Here is a 25,340-nt window from a genome sequence, read left to right as displayed (position 1 = left end):
AAGATGTGGGTTTTGATCTTAGCTTTTCACAGAATAAAAAATTTCTAATTTTCATGCAGGGGATCTTCAGTTAATGGAAAAATACCGAACACTACTAGGAGTGTTCTGAACTAGATCAATAACAGTGGGCCACTGTCAGTTCGAGACTTTGACAACAATTTTCAAGGTCTTAAACAGTCGAATCATGATATAGTCTCAACTACAAAGTTGAAAACAATCATCTTAGCTTTCTGGGAAGCTAAAGAACGCGAAACTTTGTTCAGAAATGAGTCTGACACGACTGTTTTATCAAAGACTTCTCTGTTATCACGGAACAACGATTTGGCCTTTTTGAAAACATCCGAGTTCATGCATACATGGCAATAACTCAAGAAAAAAATTAATTTCAAATAGACAATTGATAATGTAAAAGACCTCTAATATGCATTCACCAAACAACAACGATCTAGTTACAACTTAGCAACAATATGTAACGAAAACCGCAAGATACAAATGATAATAGTAACAAAGGGAAAAGAACGAAGAACCAATGACGATATCCGGCTTGAAACCGATAATGGCTATCGTTATGAAGCAACCGACGCCAAAAGGAGAACCACAAACAATAGGGATGGATGAACAACCACCACGAACAAACTCATAACAACTACCATGAATAGAACTTCTTCACAAGAGCACCTTCCACATAAAAACGAAGTTCAGTTTTTCTTTCACACCAAGATAGCTTTCTTTTAAGGACCAATCACACCAAAACTTGATTTTTTCTCACTCAGAAACTAGCCACACTAACAATTTCGAAAATGAAGAAGACCCCTCACCCCTTGGTCTACCTCCCTAGTTAAGGGCATCAGCGACAACATTAGATACTAATATTAGGCAATACTAATACTGATGTCGAACATAGATGGGATTTCAAACGCTTAAATGATTGTTGAGCCTCCGAATTCCATTGAAAGGTCTTACCTTTAATACAATCGGTCAATGGAGCAGCAATACTGCTAAAATGCGAAATGAACCTCCTATAGAAGGAAGCTAACCCATGAAAGCTACGCATGATAGTAATGGAGTTTGGCACAGGCCAATCTTGAATTGACTTGACCTTTGAAGGGTCAACAGATATACCTGTTGTTGAGACCACGTAACCAAAGAACAAAACTTCAGTGGCCTAAAAGACACACTTATCGATAGATGCATAAAATTATTCCTTTCTGAGGATATCGAACACTAAACATAAGTGTTCTAGATGTTCAGGTTCAGACTCTATATCGTATAAGCTTCTGCATGCATTTGGATTCGTTTGGATCCTGGATTATGGATCGGTGTGTACTGAGTCCACCGTAGCATTGCATCACTCTCTCTATGCCTCTAAAACCAAAGAGCCTCACGGTTGCCCTTGCTCATAATGGGTGGTGTGGTGCTATGCTTGAGGAGATGTATGCTCTTCATCTCAATGATACATGGGAACTTGTGCCTGAGAAGCCTGGCATGCATATCATTCAGTGCAAGCAGGTCTATAAAACCAAACTTAAATTAAAGTGATGGCTCCTTCGAACGACTCAAAGCTAGTCTTATTGTTAAAGGATTTGATCAAATACCAGGTGTTGATTTCCTGAAAACTTTTTTCCCAGTGATCAAGCCAACCACCATACGGATTGTTCTTACCCTTGCCTTGGCTCACGATTGGGATATTCGCCAATTGGATGTTAAGAATGCCTTTTTACATGGTAATTTGAATGAAACTGTGTTCTTTGATCAACCTCCAGGGTTTCAAGATTCTCAAAGATCGGATTTTGTTTGCAAACTAAAAAAAAACCTGTATGGGCTCAAGCAGGCTACTTGAGTGTGGCATGATCCGTTTGTCACATTTCTTATCTCTCTTGGTTTCTTCTCCAGTATTGTTGACCCATCGTTATTCATTTTCAAAAGTGGATCCCTGATAATTATTGTTCTGCTCTATGTTGATGATATTATTCTAACTGGCAATGATTCTCAATTTCTTCATCAGTTCATTAACACTGTCAGTCAAGAGTTTGCCATGAAAGATCTTGAATTCTTACACTATTTTTTGGGCATTGAAGTTCACTGGTCCTTCGGGGGTCTATTTCTGAATCAAAGGCCCTATCTTATGAACTTCTTGACAAGGCTCAAATGGTTGGCGTCAAGCCTGTCTCAACACCCATGGTGGCTCATGTTGCTGGCATAATGGATGGTGACTTGCCCTTTCAAGATGCCACTTTTTACCGCAGTCTAGTTGGAGGTCTTCAATATCTCACTATGTCTCGACCTAATCTCTCCTTCAGTGTTAACTATGTTAGTCAGTTTATGCAGTACCTGACCAACTCTCATTTTTAAATGGTTAAGCGGATTATTTATTTTTTTCACGGCACTATTGATCACGGGATCCGACTATTCTCCAACAAATCATTGTCCTTATATGCTTTTTTCGATGTCGATTGGGCAGAATGCACCATTACGTGGTGCTCTACCTCTGGCTTCTACATGTTTCTTAGGAACATTGTATTTCTTGGAGTGCTAAGAAGCAACCTACTGTTATTCGGTTCAGTTCAGAAGCCGAATACCGATCAATGGCATCTACTACTGTTGAACTTATGTGGCTTACATTCCTTCTACGTGACTTGAGAATCTTCCTCCGTCAACCACCTATTTTATTCTGTGATAATATTTTGGCACTTCAAACTACCATCAAGCCAACTTTTCATTCTCGCATGAAGCATGTTGAAATCAACTATCATTTTGTTCCAGAAAAAGTTGCTCTGGAGACTCTCATCACTCGTTATGTTCCCTCGTCAAAACAACTTGCCAACATTTTTACCAAGTCATTGTCGCGCACTCACTTTCTTGATCTTCGTATCAAACTGGATCTTTCTGCTTCGCCCACGACCAGTTTGAGGGAGACTGTTAATAATAGAGATGATATCGGGCACGATAGTGGGAAGAGAGATAATATTGGTCACGATAATGGGGCTCTCACAAGAGGTTTTGATAAGTTCAAATGTGAAGCTGGTTACAAACAAGATCGATCACGATAATGGGACTCTCACAAGAGGTTTTGATATTGTCAAATGTGAAGTTGGTTATGATAGAAATCACGATAATATAGGGCACATCAATGGGACTCTCACAAGAGATTCTGATAAAGGCAAATGTGCAACCAATTATGATAGAGATCACAATGGGACTCTCACAAGAGGTTCTGATAAGGCCACATATGAAGCTATCGACAATGGGACACTCACAAGCAGATATGATATCGACATTATCAAACAGAAGCTTACTGATAATATCAAGATTATCGATGATAACTATAATCTTGATATTAAATCTAATACGGTTAGAATAGAGAGTAACCGAGATAGTAAATGTAATAATCGTATCAAAGAAGAAGAATCTAGAGAACATCAACTAAGAAAAGTCTATAAGCCATGTAATACTTTAAATAGTGAAAAACTCTACAAATTATATTGTTGAGTGGAGTACAATGGATGTAGGTGGTAGTTCACCGAACCACGTTAAAATCGTGTGTGCATCTTTTTATTTTAGTCTTATGTGTTTTTGATGCAGTGTCTGTAAGCTTACGTACTGTCAACTATTAGCCTTGACAATCCCTTATTAGGCAGGCATTTAGTTCAAGTTTAATTGAAAAACAAAGAATACAACATAGCATAAAATTTAACCTCAAGTTTTGTGGTTATGAATGGCAAGTGGATTTATCAGGCGCCATGGATGATGGAGATGAGATCAGGTGATATTGCGAATCACCATTGATGGTTATTGTCAATATCCACCATCCATCAAGGTGGATGAAGGGTCGCATGCAAAATCCCCCATTCAAAAGATTTTTGGGGGGATTTGCCATCCGGCAAAAAACACTTCAAAGTACAATCAATGGTGATTTTCAATTCGCAGCCTAAGATAGTTCTGAATGGCAACTCGAAGGCAAGTAGACTGAATTCAACAACCTGCTCTCGCTAAAGACAGCAAAGATTGTATACCTGTAAGGTCACTCTCACTGCCTTGGCCTACAATACACTTATACACGTTCTTAACACAATGTCTTTAACTGTATTAGTTTTTAAGTGCCTATCTCTTTGTTTTGTGCTTTTAGATTCGTTGGTGTCTTAGACAAGCTTGGAAGTTCATCCTACTTTTTAATCTTACAGAAAGATTCGATGTCTCAAGTTATACTGGACGATAATCGTCATAACTCAATCTTTCTCCAACTGACATTTTCTTTTTTCGATTTCATAACCCCCAAGAAACCACACCCAATACAAAAACCTGGTCCACTGACTCAATCTGACATACCGTCCGTCGTCGTGCCAGAGGCATAAAACTCAGAAACTAAGACCCCTGCCCTCCGAGCCTATGCTGGGCTTAGGCTTCCGGCCATGAGAATCTTAACCTTTACCACCTGTCTAGTGGCAAAGGCCCAGACCCCTTGGCGCAGAATTTCACGAGATGCATTAATGGTGATTTTCGATATCACCTGATCCAAAACCAAATTTCACAACCTTATACTTACTAACCACCTCAACAACCCACTCCCGTTGAAAAATAACAGCCCAGGCTTAAAAGTTGGTGGGCCAGGTCTCGTCCCTCACCACCATCCATCACAAAGATGAACAGCTAAAAGGAATTGCATTTATTACATCGACGACAATAAAAGGAGAAAGGACCATTTATTAGTTATGACACACTTTACTAAAAACCGTGACAAATTACAGAATGATACAGACAGATGAAGGGCGATCTTCACTTTCACAATAAAACCCTAACACTAGGTTGAAAAGTGGAAAAGAAAAAAAAGAAAGAAAATCCATCAGATCTTTCTACGTTTTAGCAGACCACCCACTTTTACACATATTTCTACTGCAAAGGCTACATCTCGTTAGGTTATAACTGATTTTACACCCAGATCAAAAGATGCTGATCCTGCTTACCACCCCAACTTTTTCCTCTCCCTGCCTTCTTCGCTCCTCACTAATTAGAGTCAAGCATCTATGTGGTCACAAACAGCTGCTACTCTCTCTCTCTCTCTAAAAAGAGTCAGAATTTTTTTTTCTACTCTCTCCTCTTCTCTCAGGGATTGCACAGAAATTCACATTCCGGAGCTTGGGTATGACTTCTGTTTGCTGACGCACGTACAGTTTGAACGGCTCTCAGAAAGCGCCTGTTAAAAAAAAATGGTAAAAATAAAAGTTAGAAAAAGATACTTGATCGAGAAGATGGGTAATGATGTCGTGAGCTTGAGCCCACTGAGCCACTTGGTAAAATATGAAGATTTCCCCCGTTGGATTCCAATAGAGCCGGTCCAGGCGCTTTGGTCTGACATGCACTAATGACGCATGTCAGAGAAAGCATCTGGTGCGTTGGCATCTCGATCAGACGGTCCAACCGACAGTGCAGGCGATTAAGCCTGAGCATGTGCTCATTATATAATTGCAATTTCTTTTTTCTGTTGCATACCTTGACCTTCTTCTGGAGGTCCTTGATGTAGTCGACTGCTAAATCCAGCATGTCCGCCGTGTTCGTTTGCTGCCCAAGGACACCACTGACGGTCAGCAATATCCCCACTTAAAAAAATCCATTACAAGTTACAACTGGTCTTGGTTAGATCATTACAATGATGGCATTTACCTTATCCATGTTGGGCACAAGCTCCTGCAGTTTTCTCATCCGCTCACTTATGCGCGTTCTTCTTACCTGTTTGGAAAAGATGCAGAAGAAACTCAGTAACAAAAGTATATTGATTGATATTAATGCGCACATATTTTATAATTATTCATAAGGAAAGCGATCGATGTGTTTGAGTTTTTAAAAAACATAAAATAAAACCCGACAAGTCTTTGCAGAAATCTGCAAGGCTGCATAATCTTTTTTTTCTAACCCCACGAAGCACCTCGCTTTGATCCCATTGCCTACCACGCCATCACTATTACATGCCAATCGGTTCTTAGTGGACCAAGTGGGCTCGACGGAGCTGTACGACTCGTCCAGTAGTTCCGGCGTGGCTAACTAGTCTTGGATGCATGATGGAGCTATGGTTTAGTAAAAACTAATTAAGGTGGTTGGTCTAGGAGGATATCGACTGACAGTAGGTCAGTTAAGAATTCAACCTCACGCTTCTCTGCTCCTGGCAGAACTGTAACTACATTAGGTTCCATTTAAACGGTCGGCTGGGAACGGCAATGGTAGGACCCAGGCCAGGTTTGTGTCTGTCCGATCAGGACCACAACCCCATTTTACATAAGTAAAAGGATGTGTGGAAATCCCATTAAGAGGATCCATGCCTACAGGCTTAAAATAAAACCCAGGTTTAGCTGATTGGAGGAGTTGTCCCGACTCGCCCCAAACACCATTGGCCACTTAAAACTGATTACTGATTAGAGGCAACATAATTGCAATAACTTAGTGTTGGGACGCACCCAGTTATCTACGACTTAGAGAGATTTTATTTTATTTTTTGGTTTATAACGGGAAGAAACTGCACCCAGGCACATAGACATAGTCGCCGTCCCGATGGCGTAAAACTCCTAGACCCTCACCCCAAGGGCCTATGCTGGGCGTGAATGTTCAATGTTCAGAGAGATTAAGAGCTAAGATTATAGCAAAAATAAAAAGAGGAGAAGTGAAGAGACCGCCATACTCGCTCGGCGATGCTTCGAGGGTGCGTGGCGCAACCGCGCTTGGCCCGGACTTTGCACGGGATGGAGTCATGCATCTGCATAAGCTTCTCCACGGCAGCCATCTCGGACGATGTCTTTGGCAGACTGAACTGATGGGTCAAACCAGGCCCGTGGCTTAGCGATTCTCCATTCTGCGGACAACACATTCAATTACATATAACAAATCCATACTAAATACGCACTCATTTCGCATTTTTTATAGTAGAATTGTAATGGCAGACAGTCCATGGTCTAGCTTTAGAACATCAAACACCCCACTAATGCTTGAATGCTAGTTTACTCTTATAACCTAAAAGGGGACTAGGATGCGGTCCCCCGCTGACTCAAGAAGGTTTAAGGCCACGTAGAAAGGCATTTTTATTTTCTCGATCTAGCTTAGTTCGAACTATGATCAAGCAGAGTCCCATCCCTATGCACAAGTCAGAACGCACCCCTATGCACGCCAGCTGAGCCACGTGGATGGTACGGGAGGGGGGACATATACGTCCCAAGATAACCAGAATGACTAGGACGAGTCATTCATATCTGTCCATCCTGGCCCTGGCCCAGCCAAGTGAGGTAGTACGGCTGGGTTCCAAAATAGGCCTAAAATTAAATGTTTTTTTGTCCCCGAACGACACGGCTCACCCGAGCCATCCTAGACCCTAACCGACCCGGCTACCGGGATCAACTGTGGCTCACCAAAGAACGACCTGATAATGGACATGAAAACGTCCACGGGTGTCAGAGGAAAATGATGAAACCATGACGAATTTATACACTGACAAAAAGACCCAACAAATTTTTAAGGCTTTTTTTTTAAGATCATCCTCTCGTCCCTTTCCGCACTAAATTCATCCCCTCCGGAGAGAGAAGACAAGGGAAAAAGGTAAAAAGAAACGAAATGAATGTGGGGGAGGACCACGGTCTGATGGGGGAAGAAGCCTTGTGACAGGAATTCTTAATGGCCACACTTTTTGGGTTGTAAAAAAAAAAACGGAATACTTAGGTTGTTAAGTTAAGTCCGCACCAGAGTTTCTTTCTAAACTTGGAATACGGACTAAATGGTCCACACGTGCATGGGCTGAACGTGAGCCCTGGGGGTTTCTATTATCATGGAAAAGCAAGTCTTGACAAGACGCGGAGTCCAAGATGTTTCTTCACTTTTAACCATCTCTCGCGCCCGATAAAAAAAAATCCCACTACTATGCGCACCAACTGTCCAGTTAGCTACCCACTTAAAAAAATGCACGTAAAACTGCTAAAGTAAACCCACAAAATAATGGAGAGGGAGAGAGAGAGACCTGGATGTGAAATAAAGCAGCCGAGAAACTTTGTTGTGGGAAATCACTTACTGTCTCAGCAAAGACGTAAGGCTAGGACCCAACTCGGCAGTCGACTCAGGACTCGTAATTCTAGACTCGGTTCTTTATGGTTTCTTGAGTGCAACCATTTGTCCGGAAACTTGGATAACTTAGGTTATTTCGGTGCTTTTTTGTCTTTGATTTACACGGAGAAACCGTCTCCAATATTAGAGACCTAGCCGTCCTGGCTCCGTCTGCCATACTTGCAATCACTGTGCGACGGCGTAAAACTTCGTGGGCTTAATATTAATATTGCAACTTATCCGATTTTTTATGGTTTCGTTGGTAAATTGGTCCATCAGAATAAATGCCCAGCCTCTCGAGCCTACCTACGTGACTTATGATTAGGATTTAGGAATCTTTAACGCTAACAGTAACACCTGGGTCAAGAGAGAGTCGACTAAGAAGACCATGTAAAACTAAAAATGGGTACCTGAGTGTGGGAGATGTTAAAACCAGCGGGCATCATCTTCGCGTCCAAATCTCTGGCGCGTTTTCTCGCCATGACATCCGTGCTATGCAGAGCCGAGAAGTTCTCCGATACGATATGCGAGTCGTCCCACGAGCCGACGGCGAAGCCAGGGAGGTAGCCGCACCGCCCTCGGCTCCCGTTAGCGAAGCCACCCTCCTCCGAGCTGCTGGCCGCCATGCCATCGCACCCCATCTCCGGTATCTGAGACATGAGCCGCGTCGTCGACGACGCCTGGCTCGGAAAGCTCAGCTGCGGCTTCAACCGGTTCGCTGGCGCCGTCTCGCCGTTCGAGCCGCTCCCATTTCTGAAGCTCCCCATGTTTCTCATCACAGAGTACCCTGCCGAAAACAACATGGTGGAAATAAGGAAAACCGCACATCTAGAACGGAACGATCTACATCTCAACTGCTTTTGCTTTTGCTTTTCTTTTTCCGCCTAAGGAAAAGAATACTGTTTATCGTTTTACTGTGACTTGTTACGGACCGTTTAAAAAAAAAAAGGTATTATTTGTAATTGTATCATTGGTTAATATATCATAGTCTACGACCCGTTAGGTGTTGTATGATTGTTGTTAATTAACAACATGGATGGAGTATTAGTAGTACTACAAGCTGCAGTACAACCAAGGAAATTTTTATTGAGCCACATTTGAAAGCAAACTTTAAAAAACTACAATATTGTAGACAAAGAACCAACAAAGACGGTATCTTGTTGACGAGAATACCCTCTGAAACATTTCCAGGATACTTCGGTGCTCGGTCGATGACGTTTCGCCATTGTTCAACAAGGGCCCTTGCTCTCGTCTCCAAACACCCTCCCTTCGATTATTTTAAAATGACTAACCCACCCCTCATCAAAACCTCATTAACCTCAAGGGCAAGATGGTCTTTTTAAAACACAATCTAAGTATTTAGGGAGAGCCTGGTCATTTAAATTCCACAACGCGACGAGTCAGACTCAAAAACAACCACGGTAAAAGAACGACTACTGTCGATCTCGAGCAAAGGTGAAATGACCACAATGACCCCCGGGCAAAACATCAATACGGCAGGCGTATATTCGTCATTTAGTATCCACCGTCATCGATCTCAAAGAAAACTAAAAGTTCGAGTGGGGAGCTTTTCGAACTTCACATTCACTAATCACCAAGATTAGCCCCGAAAGATTAAGTTTTACCCCAAAACCAAGAAAACCCCTTTAAACAAATCCGATCGCAAAAAAGAAAGAAAAAGAAAATGCAACGGAAAAACTCACCGTTACCGACCGTCAGGTGGGAGAACAACCCGGCGGGGGAGCTACTGTGCCTCACGAGCCCGCCGCCGTTACTTCTAACGGCGCCCGCCTCGAAGCAAAGGCCGCCAACGCCCACCCCTCCCAACGACGTCCCGCCTCCGTCTGCCGCCGGTATCGACTGGTACAGCATCGGCGAGGACGCCGCCGCGAAGTGGCCGCCGCTCTGCTGGTGTTGCGCCGGCTCCTCCTTTATGCCCCCGGCGTCTCCCGCAGGCCGGAACTCCCTCGACTCGGACGCGAGGCACGATGACTCTCCGGAAAAGAACCTCGCAAAGGCGTTCTCCGTCGCCGCCGCGTCCTCGTCGTCGGCTTCGTCGGTGATGTGGCCCGCCAGGAGCATGCCCGGCGCGGAACGGTAGCGCAACAGGCTGGGAGCAGCACCGTGGTCGGCGAAATCCATCGTCAGATCGAAAATTCTCTATCTGTTTCCGGGAAATCGGGCGCCTTTCTCTTTTCCTCTCTTCGCCGGGAAATCGGGATCGGAGAAATTCTGAACTCGCTCGCTTCTCTCCCTTTCCCTCTCTTTCTTCCCTTTTTCTTCGCAAAAAGAAAATTTCTTTTTCAGCTAAAGAAACGTCTGAAACCCTAAAGGAATCACGGAATTTCCACCTTTTCCAACTGCATCTTTCAACTGATCAATTCCGTCACTTTCCGGGGTCTTCCTTTCTTTCTTTTCTTTTTACTATTTTTTTATTGAAATTTTCGACCGACTCGACTGTGAAGGGCGGAGCAGACGCTCAGAAAAAATAAAAAACAAAAGAAAAGAAGAACAAAATTCCAGGTTTCTCTCTTTTCTAACTTTCATTTCGCTTTTTGGCCCTAGTCGAGCTAGACAATGGCAGATTTCTAATCCGAAATCGAGAGAAACTGAAGGATTTCTCTTTCCGTTTACCTCGAGTCCTAATTCCGATAACGAATTAGATAAAGAAGACAAGCGAATCAGAGATCGCGAAACTTGCTTCCGTCTTCCGTCTTCCTATCTCCACTCTTTCTCCCAAATCCGCCTATCGAGAGCACGAAAAACTCCTAAAAAAAATGGATTTTTTACTTCTTTCGCCAAAAAACCCAACCGAAAAAACTCTCGATTTGGAGCACGAGGTCTGCTCGGACCGCGGAAATCAAATCGAGAAATGGACGGTTTTGACGACGAAATTCGACCGAGACGCCTCCCAGTTCGGCGCTCAACCCCGCCGCACTTCGATCTGATCGGAGATTGACCTGGAAATCGTGCGGTCAGCAGAGAAGTACCTGACTTTTCTCGTTTCCTTTTTCCTTTTATTTAACCTCGAAAACCTTTACTTTTTTCCAAAAAGCAGGAAAAAAGGAATCATCGAGGTTTCAAGGAAAGTGAAATGTTTCGGCAAACCGCAAGAAGAAAACACCAGAAATTCACCGCAGAGAGCTAAAGAGGAGGAGAAGAAAGCAAAAGAAAAAGAAGAAGAAGAAGAAGAAGAGGAGGAGGAAGAAGAAGGTCTTCCCTGAGGCAGTCCGCTGGTCTTGACCTAGAGCTCGTTAGAAGCAGAGGCTGGGCTTAGGGAGAGAGAGAGAGAGAGAGAGAGAGAGAGAGAGAGAGCAGGAGATCTTTCCGTTTTTAGCTCCGTATTTACTCCTCCGAAAACCCTGTACTCCTTCCATTTAAAGCAATGAAAAGCGCAGTACAAATCTTTACTTCTCCTCTACCTCCTCCTTTCCTCCGCTTCCCCTCTTCCCTTGTATATTTTATAATAGCGAGCGAGAGAGAGAGAGAGAGAAATAGACGAAAGACAACGAGAGCGAGAGAGTCGTTCACTCGACGCCAAATTTTACGTGAAGTTTTGCCTTTATTTATACACGCATATTGGGCTGTAAAAAGGAGAGAGAGAGAGAGAGCAGCCAATGAGAACTCACATACGTCCACTCTCTCAGGTTCCCTCTTTTTAAATACTGGGGGTTTATTTATTTTCTATGCCAAGTTCCCAAAATACCATTTCTATCAAGAAATTTTACCAAAATGCTTATCTTTTTTATTGTTTTTTTTATTTAATATGATTTTTTGAAAAAAAAAAGTATTAAAAAATTTTTGGTTGGGTGAGATGGAAAAGGAGAGGGATCGTGTGATGACATGTAACTGAACAGGGTGGGGACGTTTTGCTTACGTCACTCCTTCGATTGGACCTCAGTTTTTGGTTGGGTGGGTTCATAACTTCATCCCCAAGTCGGAGTAGGTTCCAGTTAGGGGTGGCAATCGTGTCGGGTTGGCGGGTCGACCCGACGGGTTGGCGGGTCAGCATACCTCAACCCGAACCGACCCGTTTATTAAACGGGTCGGCTTTGGCAAACACGAACCCGGCCCGTTTAATAAACGGGTAACCCGACACGACCCGCCAACCCATTTAATAAATGGGTTGGGTCGGGTAAATGGGTTCTCAGGTTGGCGGGTTGACCCGCCCGCCTAACCCATTTATTAAACGGGTTGGCTGGTTGGCATACCCCCAACCCGAACCTGACCCGTTTAATAAACAGGTTAGGCGGGTCGACCCGTTTATTAAATGGGTTGGCTTAAGCCCAACCCGAACCCGCCTAAGAGGCAGGTTGGCGGGTCGTGTCAGGTTTTGCCATCCCTAGTTCCAGTAACTACAGGGTTTTAAATCCCAAGGATGGGCCCCAAAGGGGTTTTGTTTAGTCCAGGCAGCGAGGCAGGATGTCTAGGTTCAAATCCCATGGGCATCACTCATTGCGCAAGCAGAAGCGCGATGACTCCCTGAGGGGCAAGGGGTACGTCAGGCAGAGCCAGCGCGACTAGGTCACAGATCCTGTGAGCAGTTTCTCTGTGTAAATATCAAGAAAACGGAAGTTTGATAGGAAGTTGTATCAAAAAAGTGAGAGTAGCGTTTGAGAGACGCTCAGATCTCATATTCGAGGAATTTTTCTTTTAGGCAGACCCCTACCAGTTATACTTAGGGGTGGCAATTTCTGACACGACCCGCCAACCCGCCTCTTAGGCGGGTTCGGGTTGGGCTTAAGCCAACCCGTTTAATAAACGGGTCGACCCGTGTAACCCGTTTATTAAACAGGTCGGGTTCGGGTTGGGGGTATGCCAACCCGCCAACCCGGCTAACCCATTTAATAAACGGGTTAGGCGGGTGGGTCAACCCGACCCGCGAACCTGAAAACCCGTTTACCTGACCCAACCCATTTATTAAATGGGTTGGCGGGTCGTGTCGGGTTACCCGTTTATTAAACGGGTCGGGTTCGTGTTTGCCACAGCTGACCCGTTTAATAAACGGGTCGGGTTCGGGTTGAGGTATGCTGACACGCCAACCCGACCCGATTGCCACCCCTAGTTATACTCAACCATACCTAAATGCTTGTCCTGCATGGGACGCACAATCAAACACTCTTATGTTTATGTCGGTAGTGGTACTGCAGGGACTTGGTTGCAACTGATTGGGAGGATGAGTGGTACATTGGGCAGTAACTTGTAGGACATTAATTTAATTGGTCAGGGGTTACTAGAACTTACACTTTCTTGGGGAAGACTCATGGTAAATGTGAAATCATCAAGGCCATGTTTGGCAGTGAGACAGATGGTAAAATTTTTTTACTGAGCATGAAAATCAGAATCTTCCCATGTTATTTTGAACAAATGATTTTCACATTACTTTCCTATTATTTTCACATCTATATGATTTTTTTTTCAGCTAGTGCACATTTTGTTGGCCAAAATAAGAACCAATCTCTCTCAATCGTGAGAGAAGGATTCTTGTTTTCTCCATTTCTAGCTTTCAAGCAAACATGAGAAAATGGGGAAGTGAGTTTGAAAACCACATAAGGGGCCATTTTGACTCACTTCTCATGTGATTCACAATCACAATGTCCACCTTGTGATTTTGAATCACATGAGATGCAAACAAACGTACCCCAAAATAGTGGTGAATCTTTTTGGGGCACCATGCCTTGTATTCCATTTTTTTGATAGGGCCCCATGTTTTTCATATGATAGGAAGATTCAATTTTCATTTAAAAAAAAAATTATCACTTCCAAATGTGCCCTAAGGTCATGTTGGAAAGTGAGGAAAAACAAGAAAAATTATATACCAAATGTGAAAAATGGAAATTTTCCATTCTACTTCAAACTAGTTTCACATTTGAATACGATTTTCCCAACCACGGAAAAAGATTCACCTAAAGATTTGGAGAAATGTGATGAAACTGTTCTCAACGACATCTAATGCTTTTCTCATGAAAAAAAATTCATATGAATTGTCAAAATTTTCTAAAGAATTACCATTGTCAAACGTGGATGGTAGGTCCTTTTTTATTTCTTTGAAAGTTTTGAAAAATAAAAAATATTGAAAAATGGGTGCATGCCCAAAGGGGTTTGGCGAGAGCAGGTTGTATGTTCCCCCCCGGAACACGGGGCCGCATGTTCGGGGGTCCGAATGAGTGTCACGTTTGCACTCATTCGGATGTTTATGTACGGAGGAATATCTTGGGATCCACAATATTCCTTCGTACACACCCAAACAGCCGAATGAGTGCCAACGGACCCCGAACACGTGGCCCCGTGTTTCGGGGGGAACATACAACCTGCTCTCGGGTTTAGCATAGTGGGGTGGGGCCTTTTCCATTAGACGGGTGGTTAAGGTTTGATTCTCATGGGTGTCTCCTCTATGCGCAATATGATACCCAGCATAGGTCTTGGGGGCGGAGGTCCTAACTTCAGAATTTTATGCTGCCAGCAACAGGTGACCATAGGTATGGCAGGCTGAGGCAGTGCAACCAGTTCTTTGTGCCGGGTAAGGTTTCTTCAGGTTATAAATCCAGAAACAAAAAATTACATCTGGCGCATCTAAATTTATGAATAATGTGTCATTAAATTAGTTTAAACATTAAACCACCAAAACAATATTCAGGCCCATTAAGTGACCCAATTCTGAGGGTTCCTCATCATTGAAAAAAAAAGTAGACGTCATGCATGCATAGGTCCTTGGGGCAGGGGTTCGAGTTTTATGCAGCCGGGACGACTGTAGGTATGGCAGGCTGAGCCAGCGCGACCAGGTCTTCGGGTGTGATTTCTTCGGGTTATAAATTAAAACAAAAAGACATCATGCATGCTACTTGGTATACATGCCTTAAGAGAAACCAGCCAAACTAAAACACCAATAGTGCAGACTGGTCAATATAGTATCTCATAGTTCAGATAGATAATTCATGATAGCCGTTTAATTACTCCAATCCAATCTGAAGCTGAACAATAAATCTGACCTGGGTACCACTAAATTGTAGGTGCCATGCAGAGCCGGACCTGTAAAGAGGCCAATGAGGCTTGGGCCTCAGGGCCCCTGGGCCCAAAAAAATTTAGGGTCCCATTTTTAAGGCCCGAGCTCCCCCCATTTGTTTAGAAAAGGAACAATCAATTCTTTTTAGGAATCAATTCTTTTTTCAATTTATTAGTCCCTATAATGGATTCGAGCTAAAATGTCGAGATATTAAAAAAACCTACTTTTTTTAGCGATAGTGTACGACACACTGTGTTGTATGATATGTATAGATGCAATGCAATGATCTATATGTTACGGTATCATAAGATATGATCATAAATCTTGTCATTTTTATGACAATTTTTACCACATTGCTTCAAAGTAATTTGTTCTTCATTTTCTTTTTCACCTACAATCTCTAGCATCACGTCTCCTTGATATTTTATTGGACCAAATTTTCATCTTTCTTCTCTTGATGGTTTCTGGCTCCTGTATGTTGGGCATATTGTTTCTCAAATTAGACCTTCCTTACATGCTGTGTTTCTTTTCTGATGTTCTCTTGTTTTAGAACTTCCTTTGTCCTTTGAGGAGTTTGCACCACTGACCACTCTCATTTTTCCATTTATTTTTTCCCTACCCTCACCATCTTTCTTGATTTCTCGTGTTCTTTTAGTCAAATTTCCACCATTAGGTTCTATTGGTTTGTGCCCATTTGCGTGCTTACATGGCTTTTTACTTGCTACTGATCTTTTTTTTTATTCTTTTTTTCTTGAAAAAGGCAATTCTTCTGGTTAATTTTGCCACCACCATGCACTTTTTTCTTCATGTCTTACAGTTCTTATAAATTTAAGGGAAATTGTCAATAAAAATTTACCATTTTACTCTTTGGAATGTGTTGTGTATGATCATGGTGCTACCGTGTTGCCATAAGGGTGGTTCCCATCTGTGGTGGAATTGAAAAGAGTCTCCATTTGATCTTCTGAGAAACCAAATGGGTTGGTGCTGAAACCAAATATTAGTTTGTTTTTTCCATATTCAGAGGATTTGTGCATGAAATCTCCCTCTGACCATTGTGGGGAGTTTCGCATTCGCTTCCGGAGTTTCCTATTTTCCAATGTCATGGATGAAGCTAAGAAACTAGCAAGTGACATGAGGTTTGAACCTAAATTTCGAGAAAAATGCATAACCCGAAGAAAGAAACAGTTTGATGAAAGTGGCAGTGACGATGTAATACTATCAAGTGAAGAATCTTTTAGAGTAGAATATTTTCTGTTTATAATTGATCAAGCTCGATCTTTCCTTCAACTCCGGTTTGAACAAGTTAAACAATATGAAGAGACTTGGATTTTTGTTAAACTTAGAGAAGTTGAAGACTGAAGCCGATCCCTTAAATAGCTTAAAGAAGTATTGTGAGAAGCTTGATAAATTTTTAAGTCATGATGGACGTTCAAATATTGATGGTTATGATTTATCTATAGAGTTGATGACCCTGAGGTGTTATTTAACCACTGAAAGAACGACAATTGATGTACTACGTTATTTGGCGAAACTGAATGATTTATTCTCAAATGCTTATATTGCTTATAAGATTTTGCTAACAATACTAGTTACTGTTGCATCATTGGAAAGAAGTTTCTCAAAATTGAAGTTAATCAAGAATTATATTGGATCAATTATGTCTCAGGACAGATTGAATGGATTGGCTATGTTGTCAATTGAGAAAGAAATGGTTGAACAACTTGATTATACTGATTTAATAAATATTTTTGCATCTAAAACAGCTAGACGAGTAGTGTTTAAGTAGTTTATATAAATATTTTAGACATTGTTATTTGATATAATATAAATATTTAGAATATCATATTTGTTTAGTAAAAATATAAATCTTATCATTATTTGAACTCAGGTTGTGTCTTATTCTCTTGACTTTCTTGTTTCACTGTAATTTCTAATTTCTAATTTTTGTTAGTAGTTAATTTTTGTTAATTAATTACTATTAATTATTGTTAGTTAATTTCTGTTAATTGATGTTATTGCTAGTTAAATATAAAAATAATATAAATATTTGTATTAGTTAATCTCTGTTAATTAATGTTGAACAACTTGATTAAACTGATTTGATAACTATTTTTGCCTCTAAAACAATCAGACGAGTATTGTTTAGGTAGTTTATATAAATATTTTATACATTTTTATTTAATATAATATAAATATTTAGAATATTATATTTGTTTAATGTGAATGCAAATTTTATTGTTATTTTGATTCTTTAAAAAAAAATTGGAGGCGCTGCTCCCCCCCCCCAACCAACTCCTATTAGCCCATTTTTTCCCTCCCCCTCAGGCCCCATAAAACACAGTTACGGCTCTGGTGCCATGATTTACCTCACGGGTGAGGACTCTTGCTCAGGTCTAGGATGACAATGTCAGGGAAAATGATTATATTTTTTGTAAATAAAATACTAGAAAATTAATTTGTCATATTTTTAATAATATATAAAATATTTGACAATCTACAAAAACATATTCAAGCAAGCATGTTAAGGCATCCCGCGGGCGTTTGATGTAAAGATTGCCACACAGGATGCTACCATTAACCAAATCTTTAGTAAAAAAATTGTTTCATTAGGTTGGCGTTTGATGTGCTGTCCGCAAGCGTTTGCAGGACAGCCAGCACACGGGCCCCACATGCGTCTGCTCACCCACGCAAACGCTGCACACGTGGATACTCTCTTGGTGAATCCAGCGGACAGGAAATACGCATCCGCCATTGTTCCATGCAACCCCCCCCCCAGGGAACAGTGGAGGATGGACACATCAACGCCTTCTGTTCTGTCTGTGGATAGTACAGTCTGTTGTCTGAGATTCAAACGCCCCCATTATTTTTTCCGGAGAAAATGATTTCTACTTTTCACTTCAAAGACCACAAAATGCAATCCCTAACATCTTTGAGTTCACTGAATGGGATTCCAGCAAGTTGGATAAATAGGGGCCTCACTTTGCATCATTGAATTCAGAGGTTGTGGCATGCTCATTGGACCCCAACACTTAGATTCTGCACCAAGATCCCAAGATCCTTGCTGAACCAAAATGAATGATGACAAACGAGAAAACAGAGAAGAAGAAAATGGAAACTGGATGTCAGAATGTCGACTCAGTAACTATGGTTCCTACTTCTAGTGCCGCACCATCTTGATTGAGGAATCCAATGAGGTATATATATATATAGTGAGTGGTAGCTGCCTACCACTCACCTGGCGAGATGTGCGCCGTCCCGCGCATGCTAAAAGGAAGCTACCACTTTCTGTACACAGGGCGGCCTGTTGCCCAGCCCTACACTAAAAGGTTTTTTTACCTTTAGCGGCACTTTTGAATTGCCTATGAGCATTCATCACGCACGAGATGGACGCTCAATGCGCGTCCATTTGTGTCAGACAGAGAAAGTGATAGACAGCTCTCTCTCTCTCTCTCTCTCTCTCTCTCTATATATATATATATATATATATATATATATATATATATATATATATATATATATATATATACACGAGAGAGATACTCACACACCCTAAAGGGTAAAGCTGAGATGAGCCGCTCATGGCTAGACTCATTTTCCGCTAATAAAGAGCTCATTCAAGCTCGTGAAATAGTCGAATACAAACAACCAATGTTCAGGTAGGAGCGGACGGGGGCTAATATATATTATAATATATATTATAATATATAATTTATTAATATATAAAATATATTATATTTTATGTTATATATGAGTCACTCTAGAAATATGGGCATTTTCAGCATTGTTTTTGCAAATCTAACCATGTGGATGTGCTTGGCATGGTGAATTTGCCAGGAATCAACCATTGAATCGTGTATTTTTTATGAAAAAAAAATGATTTTTGAATGCTTGAATATTTATGAAGATTATGAGCTATTGAATTTAAAGCCTTAAAAAAAATCTCTTTTATGCATCAAAATCAGATGATTCAAGAGTGGGTTCTTATAAAATTAATCTTGTAGATCACATCCATACGGTTAGATTCAAAAGAAAAGAAACAAAAATCCATGAAATCGGCGGTTCACACATTAGTTCTTATATTCTAGTGATTCTGTTATATATCTGTCATGGGCTAACCAGCAGGCCGCCCGGCCCGATGCCCACACTTATGTTCAGGTCAGTTTCGCCTTGTATAGGCTCGTTAACTAATAATAAATATATTTGTATCATAGAATGTAAATGGATGAAGTGTTTGGCTTGCAAGCAATAAGTTGAGAGTTCTAATCTTACTGCTTACAAGTTTGAAACAATTATTTATTTTGTAAATGAGACAAATTGGAGATTGGCTATAGTAGGTATAAGGTTTAAATTCTACTATTTTCAACTCTGAGAAAAAAAAATTCAGGCAGGCCAGGAAAATCCATGGGCAAGGATTAGAATTCCGGCAGCAAGACACTGGTTGAACCCATGGTTCTCACACTGCTAGCAGGTTTTCCGAGTGGTCTTACCGACAAACGAATGGAATACCAGTTCACGATCGAGGCTCTCAAAAGCCGGTGGGTGCATATGAAAGGGGTGACATTTTCGAGATTCAAGGATGGTCTCTTTCTGATAACAGCAAGCAATGCAGAACAACTTTGGCACATACCTAAGAAGGATGTATGGCGAGTGGCAGGGCTCACAATAGTTACAAATTCCTGGAAGCCATGCATGCTGATGAAACTCTCCACCGAACCATGGTCGACAGACATTTTTTAAGGCATAGTGAAAGCATTGAACGGGAAATTAGTGAAGGTGGATTACTATACCAGAACTAAGGAAAGGTTGCAGTACTCTCGGATGAAGATCGAAGTCTTGCTGGATTTCTGGCCAGCCCCATATGTCAAAATTGAAATCGGTAATGGATAACTCACTAAGCAAGAGGTTGCTTATGAAAGCAACATTCGGTGCTGTGGTATTTGCGGGGCAATCAGGCACTCCTATGACCAGTGTCATGACCAGCCAGCAACAAAAGAGGAGGGCCAACAACATGAAAAAGATGACCCAAAAGCAGGCAGGACATGGGAGAGCAGGACAGAACTAGAGGCTTGCGGATCGTTTTGGAACTCTGTTGGAGCTTATGGAGGTAGCCATGGCTGGGACAGAGGAAACAAGCACAGTACCAAGCATCACCTGTTGGCCCAGCAATGCAGCAACCCAGGCAACCAACCAAGGAGTCGTGGCCGGGGCACGTCAACCGAGCCTTGGTGAATGGATGTTGGGTCAACAGATTTCCTAACACTATAGTGAGAATCATGCCTCCGGCCATATTAGATCACAACAGACTCTTATTAAGCAGCTTTTCTAGACACCAAGTGGCATCATCATTCAAAATTTTCAGGTTTTACACACTCAAGGCTTGATGCAAAGCAGTCAGGTAAGCAGAGGAGAGATGGAATGTTCAATGTACAAACCAGAGTCACCGGAAGCTTCTTAGATAGATGGGAAGCTCGCTTCCCGGAAACTCGCTTCGAAAGCATGATACTCCACGCTTCTAAAACTTGATGAGAACCTCGATTTTCCCACGCTTCTCCTATGCTTTCCACATGTTTCATCTATTTTTTTTATATGTTCTCTTACAACTTTTCATGTTTTTTTTGTGTTTTCTCTCACTCTTCTCACTCACTTTCATGTGTTTTCTCTAAATTGGTAGTCATCATTTTTAGATTTTGTTAAAATTATAATTCTTACACTAAAAAAAATCATGAAATTTAATATTAGTCACTTTATTTTAGTTTTTATTTGTATTTCATTTTGATTCTCATTAAATTCTTATATATTTTTTTTAATATTCCTCGCTTCCTTCTACTTCCCGTATTGTTTCCCACTTTCGCTTCCTAGTCTGGCAACCTTGGTACAAACTGATAGCTAAGTTGGAGGCCGTGAGAAAAGGTCTTAGGAAATGGGCCAAAGAAAATTTTGGCCACATTTTATGTAGAATCAAGGCAATAGAAGATGGGATAGAAAAATGTAGCTGAAGTAGGAGATCATGAAAAAATCAAGAAAGAATTGCATCTAAGAGATGAAATCCAACTTTTGCATTAAATAGAAGAGGATGTGTGGAATCAGAAGTCGAGATGCAGATGGCTTAATGAGGAAGATCAGAACACGTGGTTTTTTCATGCTTTAGTAAATAAGAACATGACGAGGAATAACATCTCACTCATTATTAGGGAAGATGGGTTAGAAGTGAAGGAAAAGGAAGACATCAAAAGAGAAGAAGTAGCATTCTTCACAAACCTTTTAAAAGAGGGCCTCTAACTACAGAGAAACTAGAGGGCCAAACATAACGAAACTAGAGGGTTAAGGTTACAAAAGCATAAAACACTATGATGACTACGAAGGTGAAAGAAAATGAAATAAAATAATTAAGCCATTTTTTAGATTGACCCCGAGAGTGCATGAGCTCAAATGGATTTTCAAGCATTTTCTTCCAATCATATTAGGGTATAGTGAGAGAACATGTATAAAAAGTACTAAGGAACTTCTTCATTACTAGAAAGTTGCTCAAAAGAATTATTCATACCAAATATAGTTCTGTTCTCAAAGGTAGAGGGAGCCAACAAGTTCAATCAATTAAGACCGATTAGCTTGTGTAACTTTGTGTACAAGGTGATAACAAAAATTGTGGTGAATAGAATGTGAGAAGTTTTGGAAAGAATAATTAGTGGCAATAAGAGAGCATTCTTGAAAAGTAGGTCTTTTCAAGACAACATACTTTTTTCTCATGAGACGATTGACTCTATGAGAGCTGAGAGAAAGAAGAGTGTTATGTTTAAATGAACCTAGCCAAAGTTTATGACATAGTTGGGTGACAATTTCTTGAAGACATACTAAAAATGCTTAGTTTTGGAGAAAGTTGGATTGCAAGTATCATGCAGTGTGTTAAAAACCCCATTATTTGTGGTCATCATCAATGGGGAGGCAAGCAAGCTTTTTTAAAATAGCAAGAGAATAAGACAAGAGAACTAAATGTCATCTTACCTATTCCTAATTGCAATGGAAAGGTTACCGCAATTAATGTGCCATGAGAAAAGAAAATGAAGGATTAAACCAATCAAGGCAAGAGGTTTTAAGTGGTATCACAATTTCTTTGTTGATGATCCACTCTTTTTCTTACAAAATCATAGGAACACCATTACGATTTTTCTCACAATGATGAAAAATTTTAAGAGAGCACCAACACTCAAGATTAGTAAAGAGAAAACCATCTTTATATCTTTTAACCTCTCTCACATACGGCTAACCAAATCTATCAGTTGAGTGGGTGACAAGCAAAAGCTTTCACAATGCCAGATTTGGGTCTCTCCCTCTTCAAAGGACCTTTAAAGAAGGTGATGTATGTGACATTAACAAAATTCTAGGCAAAGCTAGAAATGTGGAATGAAAAGCTCTTGTCCATGGCAGCCATAATTGTCCTAATTAGGTCCGTTTTACTCACCTTTCTATTATATTGGATGAGTTTCTTTCAACTTCCTAATGCTACCATTCAAGAGATTTAGAAAATCATTAGTAAGTTCTTGTGGCATGAAGATGAGTCTCACAAGCACTCACACTTCTTAAGCTAGAACCAAGCTTGCAAGCCCAAGTTAGAAGAGGGTTTGGATATCGAAAGCATTGATGAAACCAACATATATACACTTTCAAAATTAGCATGGATGCGAAGTCAACAACAAACCACTCCATAAACTTCACTAGTCAAGGCTAAATACTTGTAGAAAGAGTCCATGTGGATGCTAAAGAAATGTCAGATCACATTCAATTGGTTGAAGGGGGCTATGCACTGATGATTTGGCTTTAATAGAGGGTGCTAGATGATCTGTTAGGGAAGAAAAATCTATTGAATTTTGGTTTGATCCTTAGATGCCTTGAAGTCCTCTTATACAACAATTGCCTTTTAACTCTCAGTGGGTATTAATTGTACCACACCCTTGGTAACATTCAACTCATGGATGTCATAGACAAAGGCTTTCACCTCAATATTAAATTGGTTGATGCGAGGGTGCATCTCTCCCAAAAAACCATGAGGGAGGTTGAGAAGCGTGTATGGCAACCTAGGTAATAAGATAAGCTTCAATGGTTACCAGCAAGTGAGTACTCGATAAGAAGTGCTTATGAGGTGTGAACAATGTAAAAAGGAGGAGGAGACCAACAACCATTTGCTCCAAAGATGTCCTTGGGTAATTCACATATAGAACCGGTTTCCAAGATATTGGAAACTAGGCACTAACGTAAAAGATGACTTGGTCAGATGGATAGGAAGAAAGTTCAAGGAAAAACACATCCATGCAAGCTGGGAGATAGCCTATCATGTATTGATATAGATGATTGGAGGAAAATGAGTGATGCAATTTTTGAGAAAGCTACCTAGTCAGTGGAACTGACAACGAATGATGTGGTTAGGGAGATACCTATGTAGCTTTTAGATACTTTGTGCAATTTTGATAGGATTAAAATTAGTTATAATTATTGTAATTCACGTGTTTTGGTGAAAATCTTAGCAAAATTAACTAAAGGGGGGTTGGCCAAAATATGGAAGGATCAACACCCAGATTGGCACCCATTGATGGAAGGGTGAATTTTGTATACAAATCATTATTATAGTTTGCTTTGTGGTAGGGGTCTTCCTAACCCTAGTTTGCTTATATATATATATATATATATATATATATATATAGAGAGAGAGAGAGAGAGAGAGAGAGAGAGAGAGCTCATGCTCTTCTCATTAAGCTTGGACTACTTGACTCAGCTCGAGAGAAGAAATAAGCTGAGCTTTAACACTCTGTTAAGTTCATTTGGTTGGTACCTACTAAACGGTTCCCTACTGCATGCAATCTATAAGAGTTCCTATAGTTTGTTCTAAGAGTGAGATCTTGGACTTGGTGAGGAGCATAAAAACTCCCTCGACCAGTGAATTTCTGAAACGTATAAGAAAAACAAGAAAATTGGTTGCAATTTTTAGTTCCTTCACTACAAGAAATTACCCCTTTACTGGTGTGCCTCTTATGCACGCCAGTAATGAGGCGGTTTTACTAGCGCAAAATATGCTCATGCCAGTCAAGATATTCATTATCCTAACTCACCATACATTGCATAAGTATACCACCTTTACTGGCGTGAAATACGCCATCACCAATAAAGTGCATTTAAGTATCGTGCCAGTAAAGGCTATTACAGAAAACTGTGAAATACGTTTTAGCCTTTACTTGTGTGAAATATGTTCGCAGTTGTAAAGTAAACACATTTACTAACGTGAAATATGCTCACTCCAGTAAAGTGCCCCTTTATTGGTGCAAAAAATATAGCACTAGTACAAGCTAATACTTAAAAAAATATGAAATATGTTTTAGCCTTTAATAGCCCGAAATACACTCACGCTAGTAAAGGTGGCCCTATACTGGTGCAAAAAAAATAACTTGCACCAATAAAAGATTGCTCAAAAAAATAAAAAAGAAGGTTCAAGAGATGCGGCCTCCATCCTCTGTCTCTCGAACCCTCTCTCTCTCACCCCTACCCCCCCCTCTCTTTCTCTCTCTCACCTCCACTCCCTCTCTCTCCCATACACTCCCTTGCCCTCTCTCTCTCTCCCACTCTCTTTGTGGCCCTCTCTCTCTTGCCCCCTCTGTCTCTTTCACATTGAGTTCACCAGTAACCCCCTCTGTCTTCCTCACGTTGTATTAATTGACAATGTAACTTTGTTTTCTTTTTCATATATGATTTAGATTTTAGTGTTTTACATTTTAATTACCTATTTTATAATTCAATTTATTGAATGCATATTAAATATATTTTTTATATATAATTTATATTTTAGAGGTTTTACATTTTAATTATTTATTTTATGATTTATTTATTAATTGCATACTAAATATATTTTTTTCTCATATATGACTTAGATTTTAAGGGTTTTATATTTTAATTATCTATTTTATGATTTATTTATTGAATGAATGATAAATATATTTTTTCATATATGATTTAGATTTTTCAGGTTTTATATTTTAATTACCTATTTTATAATTGTTTTATTGAATGCATGCTAAATATGTTTTATTTTCATATATGACTTAGATTTTCGGGGTTTTATATATTAATTGCCTATTTTATGGTTTGTTTTTTTAATGCATGTTAAATACATTTTTTCATATATCATTTAGATTTTAGGGGTTTTATATCTTAATTGCCTATTTTATAATTTATTTATTGAATATATTCTAAAAATATTTTTTTCATATATGACTTAGGT

The 25,340-nt window shown here is 40.4% G+C and overlaps 1 protein-coding gene across 2 annotated transcripts; it reads right to left on the bottom strand.

Annotated features, from left to right (window-relative positions):
* Positions 1 to 4,683: 4,683 nt before the first annotated feature.
* On the bottom strand, positions 4,684 to 11,614 carry LOC149828960 (transcription factor bHLH130-like). Of its 2 annotated transcripts, XM_090017822.1 has the most exons (6): positions 9,777 to 11,614; positions 8,484 to 8,860; positions 6,668 to 6,838; positions 5,659 to 5,724; positions 5,488 to 5,556; positions 4,684 to 5,191 (listed from the first exon to the last, which is right to left on the bottom strand). In XM_090017822.1, the coding sequence occupies exons 1-6, from the start codon at positions 10,213 to 10,215 to the stop codon at positions 5,120 to 5,122; spliced, it is 1,194 nt and encodes a 397-aa protein (XP_089873948.1). In that variant the 5' UTR covers positions 10,216 to 11,614; the 3' UTR covers positions 4,684 to 5,119. The 2 variants fall into 2 exon arrangements, with proteins under 2 accessions (XP_089873948.1, XP_089873949.1); XM_090017823.1 differs by lacking the exon at positions 6,668 to 6,838 and having other exon boundaries at positions 9,777 to 11,613.
* Between the last annotated feature and the right edge of the window lie 13,726 nt (positions 11,615 to 25,340).

The sequence above is a fragment of the Nuphar pumila genome, chromosome 9, assembly GCF_984573655.1.
Source record: "Nuphar pumila chromosome 9, dmNupPumi1.hap1.1, whole genome shotgun sequence".
NCBI lineage: Eukaryota > Viridiplantae > Streptophyta > Magnoliopsida > Nymphaeales > Nymphaeaceae > Nuphar > Nuphar pumila.
The sequence above is the reverse complement of the archived record's forward strand: the minus strand, read 5'-3'. Positions and strand labels throughout refer to the sequence as shown.